General features: G+C 37.3%; 2 protein-coding genes across 3 annotated transcripts in view; one reads left to right on the forward strand and one right to left on the reverse strand.

The window, feature by feature from the left end:
- The window catches only part of inpp5a (inositol polyphosphate-5-phosphatase A), a 330,149-nt gene that overhangs the window by 299,837 nt on the left and 14,720 nt on the right, over positions 1-15,592 (forward strand). For both annotated transcript variants that reach the window (XM_008106714.3, XM_008106713.3), the window contains exon 13: positions 13,513-13,624. In XM_008106714.3, the coding sequence (XP_008104921.1) occupies positions 13,513-13,624 (112 nt within the window). The remainder of the gene's footprint in view (positions 1-13,512; positions 13,625-15,592) is intronic.
- Positions 1-15,592, reverse strand: part of nkx6-2 (NK6 homeobox 2) — a 101,532-nt gene that overhangs the window by 46,161 nt on the left and 39,779 nt on the right. The window lies entirely within an intron of this gene.

Here is a 15,592-nt window from a genome sequence, read left to right on the forward strand (position 1 = left end):
TTAACAGCTTCAGAGAAAGCAACAATATTAAACCATCTTCAAATCATGGCTTCTTTCAAAGCTATTTACCATAATTACATTGTTTGGACAGCTATAGTTAACTGAACATTTCCCATTTTGTTTGTTATTTTAAACAATGGGCGCCACAGAAGGACTATATACATGTGGTTGTCCAAGCTCTCCCATTAGCAAGATAGCTCTTTCACTATCTGTTGGCAATAACGGGCATAAACCTTGTCTTCGCTCTTCCACTTTTGTATCCTTGCCAACACAAGAATTGGCACAGGCCTCTAGGCTCACCAAGCTTGTCTCGTGCCTATAAAGTCCCTCTGGCAGCTCATGGTAGATTCTTGGGATTTTTTTTAATACAGGTAGTTTAATTTTGCAAATGCTTGCATTTTCTACTGTGCAAACCATGACAGACTGATTTGTAATTTCTGAATGGTGTAGAGCAGCCAGTTGCCTGACACCCTGATGTTAAGCAAACACCAAGTTGGAAATAGGTCTTTGGTAGACTGTAATCACTATGGAAAAGGTGGTAGGTGTGAAAAACAAAATAAGGACATTGTGGTTAGCTATGATACAGGTGAGCAATTGTTAACTTTTATCACCACTCTCCATTAATTATTATAATTATTCTTGTAGCTGTTGCATGCAGAGATAGGAGCTGCCTTACCAAGAGTTCACACCCACTTACAAGGTTTGCTTTCAGATAAGTGTGCATGCACAGTAATCTCATGTATTAATCATTCTCTTAAAGTGACCTGTTCTTGTTTGTCATTGCATTAGGCTGTCATGTAATTTACTGCCTGGACATATGTTCATGTCTTAGATATCTCCTCTTCTCTTTGTGAATTTCCCACCTGTCCTTCAGCAGCCCCCCTTATGTGCTGACAATATCTTTGCCTTAGCACCTCTAAACAAGAATGACAGGTCAAATCTTATTCACGGCTGTATGATTTTTATCTGGGGTCCCTTTCACACGACACTATTATAACCATTTTAATAGCACTTTTAACTGTTATGACTCCATCTTATAGCATCCTGGTACAATTCTAAGCTCTTCATAAATGGAGGCATAGCAGTTTATTGAGAAGTATGTATAATTATCTACCAGAGAACTCTAATGCCTCACCAAACTAGGTTTCACTGGATACAGCCATGGCATTTTAAGGGTTATCAAACTACTATAATTGTATAATATGAAACTGGTCTGCATTTCACACACATTTCCAGTAACATGTTATTGCAGATTATGCTTAATCTACATGTTCCTATCCTCAGATTTTCTCTGTATGATTTCATTCCTCTATTTTTGGCCTTATCTGATCTCACAATAATACATAACTTCTTTTCTTGGTGCTACAACAATCCATTGAAAGCAAGGTCATTCAGAAATTTAGAGATCTCTCATTGCATTCAAAAATATCTGTGCTTTCGCTATGTCTTCTAGAATCCCAGAAATATTGTATTTGTGTCTTCATTGTTACTCTGGTTTCTTTTTTCCTCCACAATCATCAGATTTTCCCCAGTTCCTCAGATTATTCTGACCAATTTGGCCAGTGCATTACCCTATCCATTAGACTTCTGCATGGATTCATTTTGGATGTTTGCTTGTTCGGAAGCCTGTAACGGCATGGGCTCCGCTGCCATGTTTTTACCGGCTGCAGCAGAACAGCGGCTGTTGAAAACCAGCTGCTTTTGGTTTCTTTCAGTTACACTTTGAGTACAGGAAGGGAAGCAGCCAGGAAGGAAAATTTCCTAAGCCCTTTCTTTAAACCCAGGTCTCCTCTAAAGACAGAAGGGGAAGGATCCCAGGAAACAGGTTTCTTAAGCCCTTCTTTTAAACCCAGGTCTCCTCTAAAGACAAAAGGGAAAGGATCCCAGGAAGCAAAGTTTCTTAAGCCCTTTATTAAACTGAGATCTCCTCTACAGACAGAAGGGAAAAGATCCCAGGAAGAGTAGTATCTTAATCTTAAAAGTATCTGATGCTTTTAATCCAGGTCTTAATGAAGGATATAAGAACAAACAATGCCTGAAATGATGGGAAGGGGAACCTGGGAAGTGCCACCCCATTGCCGCCAATGGGCTGGATAGAAAATGAATCTTTCAGCTTCCAGGATCAAAAATGGATTTCTGTCCTCCCAAATTTGGGAGGCTCCCGAAAAAAGGATTGGGACATCCACTGAAATCTGGGACACCCACTGAAATCCAGGACACTGAAACGGATTGCAGTTTACCGGAATTGACAAGCCTACTATCCGTACCTCAGATCTTCTTTCTGTGATACCCAGTGCTAGTATTTACCATAAGGTTCCTCCTTATGAGATCTTGGGAATATTACTTTTTTAGACTATATCTCCCAGATTTCTCTAGCCAGCTTGGTTCTAGCTGTAGTCTAAAACAGTGACTTTACCAAGTAATGCTCCTACCCTGTTTCTCCGAAAATAAGACATCCCCAGAAAATAAGATCTAGTAGAGGTTTTGCTGAATTGCTAAATATAAGGTCTCCCCTGAAAGTAAGACCTAGCAAAGTTTTTGTTTGGAAGCATGTCCGCCAAACAGAACACCAGAGCATGCAGGATCAGTAAATGTATGTACCATAGATTGTTGTCCATGGAAATAATGGTAGTAACAAGAAATTCTTGATAGGATTCACAGTTTGTTTGGTTATATTGGTTTGTGATGACAACTACTGTACAATATATAATAAATGTTCATTTTTTGTTCAACAATTAATGTGAATTCTTCTTCGTGGAAAAATAAGACATCACCTGAAAATAAGACCTAGCACATCTTTGCGAGCAAAAATTAATATAAGACACTGTCTTATTTTCGGGGAAACACGGTATTAGGAGAACTTCTAAGGACTTTTTAAAAAGCACTTCTAGGGCTGGATCTACACTGCCCTGTATACCAGGATCTTATCCCATATCATCTGCTTTGAACTGGATTATATGAATCTGCACTGTCAGATAATATGGGATAAGCAGATAATCTGGGATCAGATCCTGGGGCATAGGACAGTGTAGATTCGGCCTAGGAAACTTCCAGGCATGGAAAGTTTCCAAAATAATTCCCTATCTAGGAGTGTGTGTCCAGTCAAGGTTCAGGAACTTTGCAATAACTTCCCTTGTGTTAACCAGCTCCAGACATTACAGTGGAGTAGTTAAAAGTGAACATAATAAGTTGGCCGGAGTACAGTTAATAAATACACTGATTGCTTCTAACCCCTTTTTACTACAGTACTAGATTAGTAAGGTACCAGTTTCTAGTTTAAAATGGTTAAGAATACTGCATTTACTATGTTGATGTACCTAGAGCTAACACTTGCTTCAGTCATTTTATTTCATTGAATCAGATGTCTTGACAATCAAGAGTTATACGTTTGAATATTTTATTTTATTCAAACGGTACATATTTAACTCATATATTGACTTACAATCTGTTTTACCTGCAGTTTAGTTGAAAACAACACTGAAAAGTTCATTAGGCACAGTCTGTTTTTGTCCTGTTGAAATACCTGTACCAATTTCTGTAATTATTATTTCAAGTAGCTAAAATACTGTAATCCCCATCTATTGCTGCTTTAACTATTCTGTTCAATGCAAATAAATATAGTATAAGACGATGCAAAAAGCCATTATTGGTGTAAAAACGCATTGTGCTTGACGTATCACCTCGCTATTTTTTAGAAGTTTATAAGCTTTACACTCTGTAAAAGTCAGATTTACCCACTTAGAATATAATGGAAACAAGTGACTTGTTATTTTGCAATGGAATGAAGCTGTTGTTTACCCATAACCTAAATGTAATTGTTTTGTGGCATCCATGCTACAGAAACTGCTAATATAGTAAATATAGTAACTGTGGGATGTTATTATAATGTAATGAAAATCCATGCAAATTGTGATGATGCAAAAATGTGCTGTGCAAGTTTTTAGAAACTACAGTAGAGTCTCACTTATCCAAGCCTCGCTTATCCAAGCCTCTGGATAATCCAAGCCATTTTTGTAGTCAATGTTTTCAATATATCGTGATATTTTATTTATTTATTTATTTATTTCCAATATTTCTACCCCACCCTTCTCCCCGAGGGGACTCAGGGCGATTATTTTGGTGCTAAATTCGTAAATACAGTAATTACAAAATAACATTACTGCGTATTGAACTACTTTTTCTGTCAAATTTGTTGTATAACATGACGTTTTGGTGCTTAATTTGTAAAATCATAACCTGATTTGATGTTTAATAGGCTTTTCCTTAATCCCTCCTTATTATCCAAGTTATTCGCTTATCCAAGCTTCTGCCGGCCCTTTTAACTTGGATAAGTGAAACTCTACTGTAATTAAGAAAATTGCACAATGTATCTTTTGTTTTTATTTATTGTCCCTTTTGAACACTATGAGAAGCTATGATTCAGGACCTGCTTATCCTTCATAGCCTTTCCTACCAATTGCCTGGTTGACATACACACATATACACACCTCTTTTATTTTGACCTCTGACTTCTTTGTTGTCTTGGTCACCATGGTGTCCTTATAGTATTTGCAAGCAGCAGCTGTTTAACGCATTGTTCTTCCTTTTATATTTACAAGCCTTGTTTATCTTCCTGATTTTGCTTAAATGAGATACACATGAGGACCAGTTAGCTAAGAGAGCCTCAGAACAGGTTATTAGTATTTTGGTTAATGTAAACTGCCCAATTTAATTTCTATACTATTACCTCAATTGCCTAAAAAATAGCATGAGGACATCATTTATCATCAATGTTAAGGAAGATGTTTGAAATGAACTCTTAAACCAGCAGTGGTGCAGATATAGTAAATTAATTAAAGTTTAATGTGAGGAAAATATTTGCTGGGAATCTAGTGATCAACATTAAGCAATGCTTGTTTTTAAGAGTGTTTTTACATTCAGTGCCTGATTCATTCAGAAAAGTGTTAACTGTCTGTCATTACATTTGTTGTTGTGTGCCTTCAAATTGGTTCTTAACATTATTATTATTATTATTATTATTATTATTATTATTATTATTATTATTATTATTATTATTATTTACTTTATTTATACCCCGCCTTTCTCCCCATGGGGACATGAAGCAGCTAACAATCCCACACTTTGGTCATAGTTTTAAAAGTGCAGAATTAAATAATATAGTGTGAGTTAAGATAAAAGACAGATTAAAATATGATAAATACACATAAAATAGTCTTTTAAACTGACACATACACACACACACACACACACACACCGAATCCCACCCATACTTCCCTAGCATGCCCCAAATGCCTGCTGGCAGAAGAAGGTCTTGACCTGCTTGCGGAAGGCAATGCTATTGTAGAATTTTCTTGAGATTTGATTCAGAGATTTGCTGTTGCCTTTTTCTGATATTGGAAGAATGTGACTTTCTTGGCTGAACGAGGTTTCAAGTTTGGATCTTTCAGAGTCTAATGTACAAGATCCAAGAAGCATTATATGATGATATCTTGACTTAAGAGTTTAATTCGTTGTGCGACCAAGCTCTTAACTCAGAATGCTCTTATCAAAAAGTGAATTTTCCTACTGAAATGCTAATCCATTCTAGCCCTCAAAAAACTCCTCCCCAATTTTGTGAGATGTTTTTAAATAAGAAAATGTACTTTATAAATAACAAATAATGTAACAAATAATGCACATTCACATAAAACAAAAAGGCAAAATCAACTTTAAAATGGTAGAAGCACAAAGTTGTGGCAAGGAAGAACAAAGCAAATAGACAGAAGCATCATTATCTTCATAATGTACTCATTCCAGCCTCCATCCCTCTCCTGCTCTCTCTCCCTCTTCATGAAGCCAGAATACCAGGAATAAAAACCACACAAATCAACTAATCCAAAGTTCCTCAAAGCAGACAAGAGCAAAGCAGACAGCAATCTCCCAAAGTGTACATGAGCATGAGACACAGAGGCATGAGGCACAGAAGCTGCTCCCTTGAAGCCCTAAAGCCCTGTACTCTCCTGCTAGCTCTTAACTCCAAATGCCGCTCTTAAGTCAAAGTGAAACCTGGGCCGAGTGACTGTTACGTTGGGGTGCTCTTAAGTAGATGTTCCACTGTAGAGGGGAGGTATTACCATATAGATGCTGAGGCCCTTACCTTTTATTTTTGTAAAACATATTTCTAACTGTTACAATAGGACAAATAATTTACTTAATGTGCTAGTGACAATCTTCGCTGAAATCATTAAAGCCCGTTTGTTGAAGGAGGGGGAATGGATAATAACGCAATTTATGTCCTCGTTTAAAAGTCCTTAGGTTCTGCTGAAATCTACTTAGCCACATGACACTGGCCATGAGATTGTTGATAATATGGGAAAGTCACCTTCCCTGGAAGTAGCAAAGTACCAAAACTTCTATTAGTATAAGCAGAGCTGAATTTCAGCCTTGGCCACAATCCAAGGGCTGCAGTGCATACAAAGAATCTAAGCACAAATTATTCACCGGTACTGACAAGAATGAGGAATCGCACTACTGGGTCAAAATAAACGAATTGATTTACCTCTCCCTTTTTAAATCATCCAGTGCTTTTGGAAATTTTGAATGAGCAATATCAGGGCTAATATTTGGCTTTCTAGGGCATGCATGGTAGTGGAAAAAGACAATAGAATAGGAAGGACAAGAGACCTCTTCCAGGAAATCAGAAACATCAGAGGTAAATTTCAGGCAAAAATGGGCATGATCAAAAACAAAGATGGCAAGGACCTAACAGAAGCTGAAGAGATCAAGAAAAGGTGGCGAGAATATACAGAAGATCTGTATCGGAAGGATAATAATATAGAGGATAGCTTTGACGGTGTGGTGAGTGAATTAGAACCAGACATCCTGAGGAGTGAGGTTGAATGGGCCTTAAGAAGCATTGCTAATAACAAGGCAGTAGCATCTGGGGAGCATACAACCCTCCTGTTGCGTCAGCTCCACTGGCTGCCAATCTGCTACCAAACACAATTCAAAGTGCTGGCTTTAGCCTATAAATCCCTAATGGTTCCAGTTCAGCTTACCTATTCAAACGCATCTCCCTTTATGAGCCAGTTAGAGCACTGAGATCTGCTGGGGAGGTCCAGCTCTCGGTCCCACCATCATCGCAGGTGCGATTGGTGGAGACGAGAGACAGGGCCTTCTCAGTGGTGGCCCCTCGGCTGTGGAACTCCCTCCCCAGAGAGATTAGATCAGCCCTCTCCCTCCTGGTGTTTAGAAAACAACTTAAAACAAGCATTCGGAAAGTGATAATAACATTGAAGCAGATAGATGACAACCTTGAGATCAGTGCAATGTCTAAATGTCAAATATGTTTTAGATCTTTGCCTGAAGTTTTTAGTTTTAATGGTTTAAGCTTTATTCTATGCCATTGTTTTAAACATGAGATGTACTGTTTTAGTATATGTGAGGCATTGAATTTTAGCCATTTACTTGATGTGCACTGCTTTGAGTCCACCTACGGGTAGGAAATACAGTATAAAAGTGCAATAATAAATAAATGCTTTATAATAAAATAGCAAAGTTCACAGTCAGAATTTGACAACAAAATATGAACCTAAAAACATGGTTTTTGTTGCAGCCAATTTTTACATATCCCAGTGCAATAACACTAACAACTTGACCTCTCTCGAGAAAGCAGATGTTCTTCTAAGAGTTCCCTCTATATAGCACACTTATTTTATGGAAAGTTACAATTTGATTTTATTGCCAGCTCTTTTTTTTCATATTAAACATTGCCATGGCCATATAATTTATGGTTTCAGAAGACTGAAAAGAGATTCACTCACAATTTTGCTGGAGGTATTTTTGAAAGCAGCCAGGAAATCAGAAGATGTTTACTTCTTGGGAGAAGAGCAATGACCAATCTCAATAAAATAGTGAAGGGTAGAGACATCACACTGGCAACGAAGGTCCGCATAGTTAATGGTATTCCTTGTAGTAACCTATGGATGCGAGAGCTGGACCATAAGGGAGGCTGAGCGAAGGAAGATAGATACTTTTGAACTGTGGTGTTGAAGGGAAAACCTGAGAGCACCTTGAACTGCAAAAAGATCAAACCAGTCCAGACTCCAGGAAATAATGTCTAGCTGCTCACTGGAGGGAAGGATATTAGAGGCAAAGATGAAGTTCTTTAGTCACATAATGAGGAGACAGGAAAGCTTGGAGAAGACAATGATGCTGGGGAAAATGGAAGGAAAAAAGAAGAAGGGCTGACCAAGGGCAAGGTGGATGGATGGTATCCTTGAAGTGACTGGCTTGACCTTGAAGGAGCTGGGGATGGCGACAACAGGGATGTCGTTGTGGGCTGGTCCATGAGATCACGATGAATCAGAAGCGATTGAATGAATAAACAGTTTTTGAAAGGATCCTTGTTTTTTCTAGCAGTAACTGTAATTGCAACATCATCTGTAAAACAAGTTTTATTTGCGGGAGCGGGGGGGGGGGGGAATGATTAGGTTTTCTATTGGTTGCATTACAACTCTTAGAAGATGAAATACCAAAAAAACTAGATGTGTGGCCCAGTTAATCAAACGTACCTTTGATGGTTCTATTTTCCAAGCAAGTTCTTCAACTTCAATACCGCATTACCCATTGTGATTACACCTCAGCAACAGTGTCAAACTAAATCAATCAATCAATCATAGATGAATGGGAATATGAGGGGGATTTTGTGCCATAGAAAGTGTAATTACAGGTGCAAATACAAAGTTTCAGCAGCAATGCAGATAAAAGTGCAATTGTGAATGGTATGTCAGGAAATGATGTGTGAGATATGTGAGTGAGCAAATGTTGTTGCATTGTTGGATTGCACTCTGGGTTACAAATGTCATCTCCTAATTGGGTCTATCATAAAGACATGAAAAAAGATTATTAAACTGCAAAAACTTCGGGTTGCTGTGAGTTTTCTGGGCTGTATTGCCATGTTCCAGAAGCATTTTAAAGATTAAGGATTATGCACAAAGTTCTTGGACAAATGGATTTATGCATTTCATATGTTTTAAGTTTTGTATATTTTCTCATGTGTTTTAATGCTTAATGTAAATTGTTTTAATTGCATTATGTTTTATTGTATTGTATTGTTGTTTTATTGGCACTGAAGTTTTGCCAGGTCTGTAAGGCGCCTTCAGTCCCTTCAAGTGAGAAAGGCGGAATAGAAATGAAGTAAATAAATAAATAAATAAAAATTCTCCTGGCCTTTCGCCCACATCTATGGCAGGCATCCTCAGAGGTTGTGAGGTCAGACGTCAGGAGAAAATGCTTCTGGAACATGACCATACAACCCAGAAAACTCATAGCAACTCAATGATTCCGGCCACAAAAGCCTTCGACAACACATGCAAAATCCTTGTTTTTACAGGATGCCCTGCAGCACATTTTGCTATAGTTTTTCAGTGAACATCTGATCAAGTCTCAACCAATTCAACATTGTTTGTGGCAGCCACAAAAACAAAGTTTCCAGAGTATAACAACTACTTTCAAAGCAAATACCACACAATTAAACAGGAATTAACACTTTCAAATGAAGAACAGAATATTTTCAAATGGAGAACTTGTTCTTGTACCAAAAATCTTAAAATAATAATTATTTTTAGTTCCGGTATAAAGTAGCTTGATAGCCGATACCAAAAGAAAAGTTAGGTGGATAGACAACTCGCTTACTGCCCAAGTGAAAGCAAAATAAGTGTTACTTTTACTTTCTGTCCTCCGTAAATGTGTCCTTACAGACAGACATTAAATCTTGCATTTTTTTTCTAGTTGGCAAGAGACCCAAAGTAAAATGGTTTAATGATGACAAGGCGTTTCAGTTACTGTCTCTGTTAGCAGATAATCTTCAGTTGATTTCTTTTTTAATCATTTAGTGCAAAATGTCATCTGGGTAGGTTGGCATGGTTTAGTGTCCTGCAGATAACTCAGTGCTGAACAGTAAAGGTAAAGGTTTTGCCTTGACATTAAATCTAGTTGAGTTCGACTCTAGGAGGTGGTCCTCATCTCCATTTCTAAGCCAAAGAGCTGGCATTGTCCGTAGATGTCTCCTGGGTCATGTGGCCGGCATGATTGCATGGAGTGCCATTACCTTCCCACTAGAACGGTACCTATTTATCTACTCACATTTGCATGTTTTCGAACTGCTAAATTTGGAAAAACTGGGCTGTCAACGGGAGCTCACCCCATCCCACGGATTTGAACTGCCGACCTTTCGGTCAGCAAGTTCAGCAGCTCATCAGTTTAACCTGCTACACCACAGCGGCTTGAACAGGCCTACTAATTATTTTTGACTTGTTATGTTAGTTTTCTATCTCCAGATCTTTTCCATCTCAGGCACAACAGAAGGGACAGTATAACATGGTTGGGGTCCAGCATCTCTCAAACAAATGCTCAGATTAGACCTGTGTTTTTCCCCTTATGTACAGTCCTTGCTTATGGTCCCCTTCTACGCTGCCATATAAAATCTGGATTATCTGTTTTGATTATATGGCAGCATGGACTCGTATAATCCAGTTCAAAGCAGATACTCTGGGATCAGATCCTGGGATATAGAGCAGTGTAGAAGGGGCTATGAACTCCAAGTTACAGGATATATATACATAATGCTTCAGGTTTCAACTGTTAGTAGTGTACATTGGGCATTGTATGTAACACTTGCATCCACAGAAAATTAATGCTGTGAAAAAGATGAATGAGGCTGAATATGATTGATTCATACATCTTCTCTAATAAATGAGTAGTCTTTGTTATGTCAGGTTCATACACAGCTTAAAAAGAAGAGCTACATTAATAAGCTGCCTGCAAAAGTCAACCCTTAAATTGCAGACAAAGAGCTTCTGCTGGCAAGAATATTACATCATCAACGCCTCCCATGGACACTCAGAAATAAGCTGTACTTCTGTACGGCAGTGAAGCAGCAAATTGAATTCTCATAATATGTTTTGAAAATGAGTCTTGTTAGGTTTGATGAGGTGGAAAAGGTACTGAGTTCACTGGTTTGTTCCAATATGTTCAGTATACTTTAGTTGGCTGTTTGCCACGGCTAATCTTTTTAATGGCAATGTAGGTTGTAAACCCATTTGGTAGAGAGCTATGCATCTCCGTTTTATAATATCACACCAAGTAGGGTGGTAAATAAGTTTCTGTTCAAGCATGAAAACATTTTCTGTTTCAATCCCACACATCTTATTTTAAAACCTTTGTCTTGAAAGCCTTGATCATTTCTTTTTGAATTCAATAAATAGAATAGATTTCAATACTTTTTTAAAATTTACATATTTACTGTTTGCAACTCATCCTTGCACTCACACATACAAAATGCATCTCTCCAGTCTTCTTCTTTGCCAGTAAACACTAATTACAGTAATAAAACAGGACTTCGTGAACTATTTGTACTCTACTTTTCAGGGCAAATTGTTCTCAAGGCAACATGCAAAATATAACACTATGAAACAAAATTTGGGAAAAAAAATCTATTCCTGGTTTGAATTTTTTTTAATTGTGCAGTACTTACATTGAAAATAGTTGTTATACTCCAGAAACTTTATTTTGTGGCTGCCACAAACTATGTTGAATTGGTTGAGACTTGATGAGATATTCATTGAAAAACTATAGCAAAATGTGTTGCAGGATGTCCCACAAAAAACAAAGTTTTTGCAGTTTAATAAACTTTTTCCATTTTGTGATAGAACCAATTAAGAAATGACATTCATAACCCATGAACAAAAACCATGTTATATAGTGTAATTGAAGGCATAAAATGATATTTACAATACAAGTAACTCCATTCTGTAACAGGCCAGCTAACATCTCCCAACAAAGAATCCCCCCAGGCTTTGAAGCTGCAAGACTATTCAATGCTAATCAAGGTGTCCAATTGCAACAGTCAAACTTGCCTCAAGCAGACAAGAGTTCTTTCTCCCACCCTGGACCTTCCACAGATATATAAATCCCACTTGCATAGTTTCTAATAGACCTCACAACCTCTGAGGATGCCTGCTGTAGATGTGGGTGAAACATCGGGAGATAATGCTTCTGGAACATGGCTATACATCCCAGAAAACTCACAACAATCCAGTGATTAGAACCCCTCACCAATTTAAATCCCAATTTACAGCACTTTTCATAAAATGCATTTGAAACTTTTTAAAAAAACAAGGCCATACGTCAAGCTTTCTTCCTTGTGTTATTGAAATAACTCTCTAGATTGTTTTGCAAACTTTCCATCTTTCTACCTAACTTTGTGTTAATTTGTGTATCTATTCAAATCGTCTGTCTACTTATGGCGCTCCATGAATTTCATAAGGTTTTCATGGAAAGAGGTACTCTGTGAATTTCTTCTCAAATTTCTCAATTTGAATTAATAGACTAGAAATAAACATGCTTCAGCAATGTGTAATATTAAATCAATGGCTTCAAGAGAGAAGAAAGAAAATTTTTATTCTCAAATGAGAATCAAATTTTATTACTGTGCTTTTATTATTGTTTTCTTTCTCCCCTGTGTCCCCAGAGCCATTGAGGATGTGGTCTTTAGAACCTAATTTGACAGTCTATTATATTTATTTATTTACTTACTTACCCCATGGCTTCCACTAAATGCAGCACTTTATCTATCTACCTCACCTATTGGGTTTATAATTTTCACTACTCGCAGTTTGGCCCAATTCGCTCTTGTTCAATTCTTGTTTTGTTTTTATACTATGTTTTATTATGCTATTGTTACTATTTTACAGTTTTACCATGTTACTGTGTATATTGTGTTTTTACTTTATTGCATCTCTACTGTTGATGATGCGTGTCATGTATGTATTTTATTGGGTTTTATTGTAGTTGCCTGGGCTTGTCCCCATGTTAGCCGCCCCGAGTCCCTTCGGGAAGGTGGAGGCAGGGTACAAAAATAAAGTTGTTATTATTATTATTATTATTATTATTATTATTATTATTATTATTATTAACTCAGAATATTCAAATCCACAAAAATCAAACTAGCAAATGTGGAGGGCCAACTGAAGTAGAGGAGGGCCAACTGAAGTATAAGACAGAAAGGAAAATGCATGTTCCCAAATTAATCCAACTTAACTATAGCTAGTTTTGCAGACAAGTGTGGCCCCTCTCTGCTTATAGAATGTCCCCTGTGTGTGTGTGTGTGTGTGTGTGTGTGTGTGTGTGTGTGTGTGTAATATACACACAATGTGCTGTTTTGGTAACTGGGACCTGTCAATCATCCTTATCTTGAAAAATGCAATTACGTCCTATTGAAATTAAAAGGGGGACATGAAGTATATTCTCAGGAGACCTCAATAAATCTGAAAAATCACAATTTAAGCAATGTGTAGATGAGAATTTAGCAATGATAGAGAAAAACTGAAACATTTACACGTGTTTTCATTTTCTAATGATTTCCAACAGAATTGATGACTGATACATTTGCCTTGTAAAATCTGTCAGTGCTCCTGCTCTTACAAATGTATTTTCTTTCTTTCCAATCCCTCTGCCCCCTGTTTCTCCCAGCTATCCATATAGTGAGGATTATAGCCAGGGAATGCAGTACATGAACACTAGATGTCCAGCTTGGTGCGACAGGATCCTTATGTCACATTCTGCAAAAGAGCTTATTCTAAAGGTAAGAACTATATTGCATAAGATATTTTGAATCAGATCAGATCAAATCCAGTTTTCAGAATCAATGAAAACAGACCTGTAGATCCATTGCTGAATTGTAAATCAAGACTGGTGTAAATTACATTCATTCAGTGGATCGTCTCTAGTTGACAGTACAATAGAGTCTCACTTATCCAACATAAATGGGCTGGCAGAATGTTGGATAAATGAAAATGTTGGATAATAAGGATGGATTAAGAAAAAGCCTATTAAACATCAAATTACATTATGATTTTACAAATTAAGCACCAAAACATCGCAGTATATTGAAAACATTAACTACAAAAACATTGATTACTAAAAGGCAGACTGCATTGGATAATACGGAACGTTGGATAAGCGGGAGTTGGATAAGCGAGACTCTATTGTAATTGGAGTTTATTCAAGAACTTATCTCATGAGTTGCCAAATAATGCCTGTTATAAAATTTTCAATCACCAACTAACATCTTCCCATGCCTTGGATGCCCTTTATTCATGCCAAAACCTCAGATTTTTGGCAGGCAATGCATTTTGAAAATTTCATAAAATTTCATGTTAAAAAGCGCCTACTGCTCCTTATATTGAGCATGCTATAAAACTGACAGATACCTTTATTGTTGGCTATACCATCCAGCTTCTTTTCTCCTTTAATTCTCAGTCATTCATAATTAAACTCAATGATTATTGAATACTGATGTACTAGCCACAATTTGTGCTTATTTAGTATGCTTATCTGGTATCTACGATCTTGCAAAAGAGACTTCTATCGGGTAATTAGTTGCTTGTGAGGCATTTCATTCCTTATTCTAAAGTTATTTGCCAAAGCCTCAATAGTAAACCACTATGTTTGATTAGGGGGTCATTCTCTGTGCTATTATGTGTACCGAAACCTGGAATGCAAACACTGCGTATGTGGCCTGAGAATAACATTACCCATGATTTTAAAGATTTTTCTGTTGTTTTTCTTTTTTAAATCTCAGTTAACTTGAACATTCTCTGTAGGAGTCTGATCCTGTATATATAACACAGCAGTTGCACATATTTCCCAGATTGACTAATTTGCATTTTGAATTAATGATTATATCGCTCATTTCCTTTACAGTCATTTGTCCACATTAGTAGTTTTGATTTTAGTGGATTTTATTATTCATGGATTTGATCAAAAATGTTCCCTCTAGAAATCTCTAGGTCCTCCAATGTGACTATGGCCCCTTCCACACAGTTGTATAAAATCCATATTGAACTGGATTATATTGTAGGGCAGACTCAGATAACCCAGTTCAAAACAGATGTTGTGGCTTATCTGCTTTGATATTCTGGGTTATATGGCTATGTGGAATGGCCCTATATTGTTAACTTTCTCCAGTCATGCTGGCAGAGCTAAAGATTTCTAGAGAGAACACCTCTTTAGAAATCTCTATGACCTCCATTGTGATTCTGTATTCAGTGTCCAATGGAAGTTGACCCTGGAGTTGTGCGGGAAGACCTAGAAATTCCTTGGGAAGTGTTATCTCACGTAAAAAAAAACCTAGCAATTTCTTTATTTTTGTTTTTTCACTTTCTAATCCTAGTGGATGTGGAGGGCTGACTATATTTCAGTATGTCATCTTTGGCTGGATTTCATAGGGCCATGAATGAAACACAAATGCTTTTCCATTTCTCTTATCTAGATTTTTTTTTCCTGATGCATGTAAATCAGTTATCAGAGTTCTCATGTATGGGCTACTTGCCCTGCTTGTTAGGATGAAGAGTGGCATTATGAATCTCAGCCTAGACGTAACTTGTGTTTGGAATAGCCAGCTGAGCACAGAAAAGAGTGAAATCAGACTATAGCACTATCAGAGCGTGCTTCACTCTCTCTTCCCATGGTAGATACCACTTCATCCAGAGACTCAGTGGAGAAGGGCTATGGCCACCCCCACCATTTATCATCTAGCTCTCTGCATTTG

The sequence above is a fragment of the Anolis carolinensis genome, chromosome 3 (assembly GCF_035594765.1).
Source record: "Anolis carolinensis isolate JA03-04 chromosome 3, rAnoCar3.1.pri, whole genome shotgun sequence".
Taxonomy (NCBI): Eukaryota; Metazoa; Chordata; class Lepidosauria; order Squamata; family Dactyloidae; genus Anolis; species Anolis carolinensis.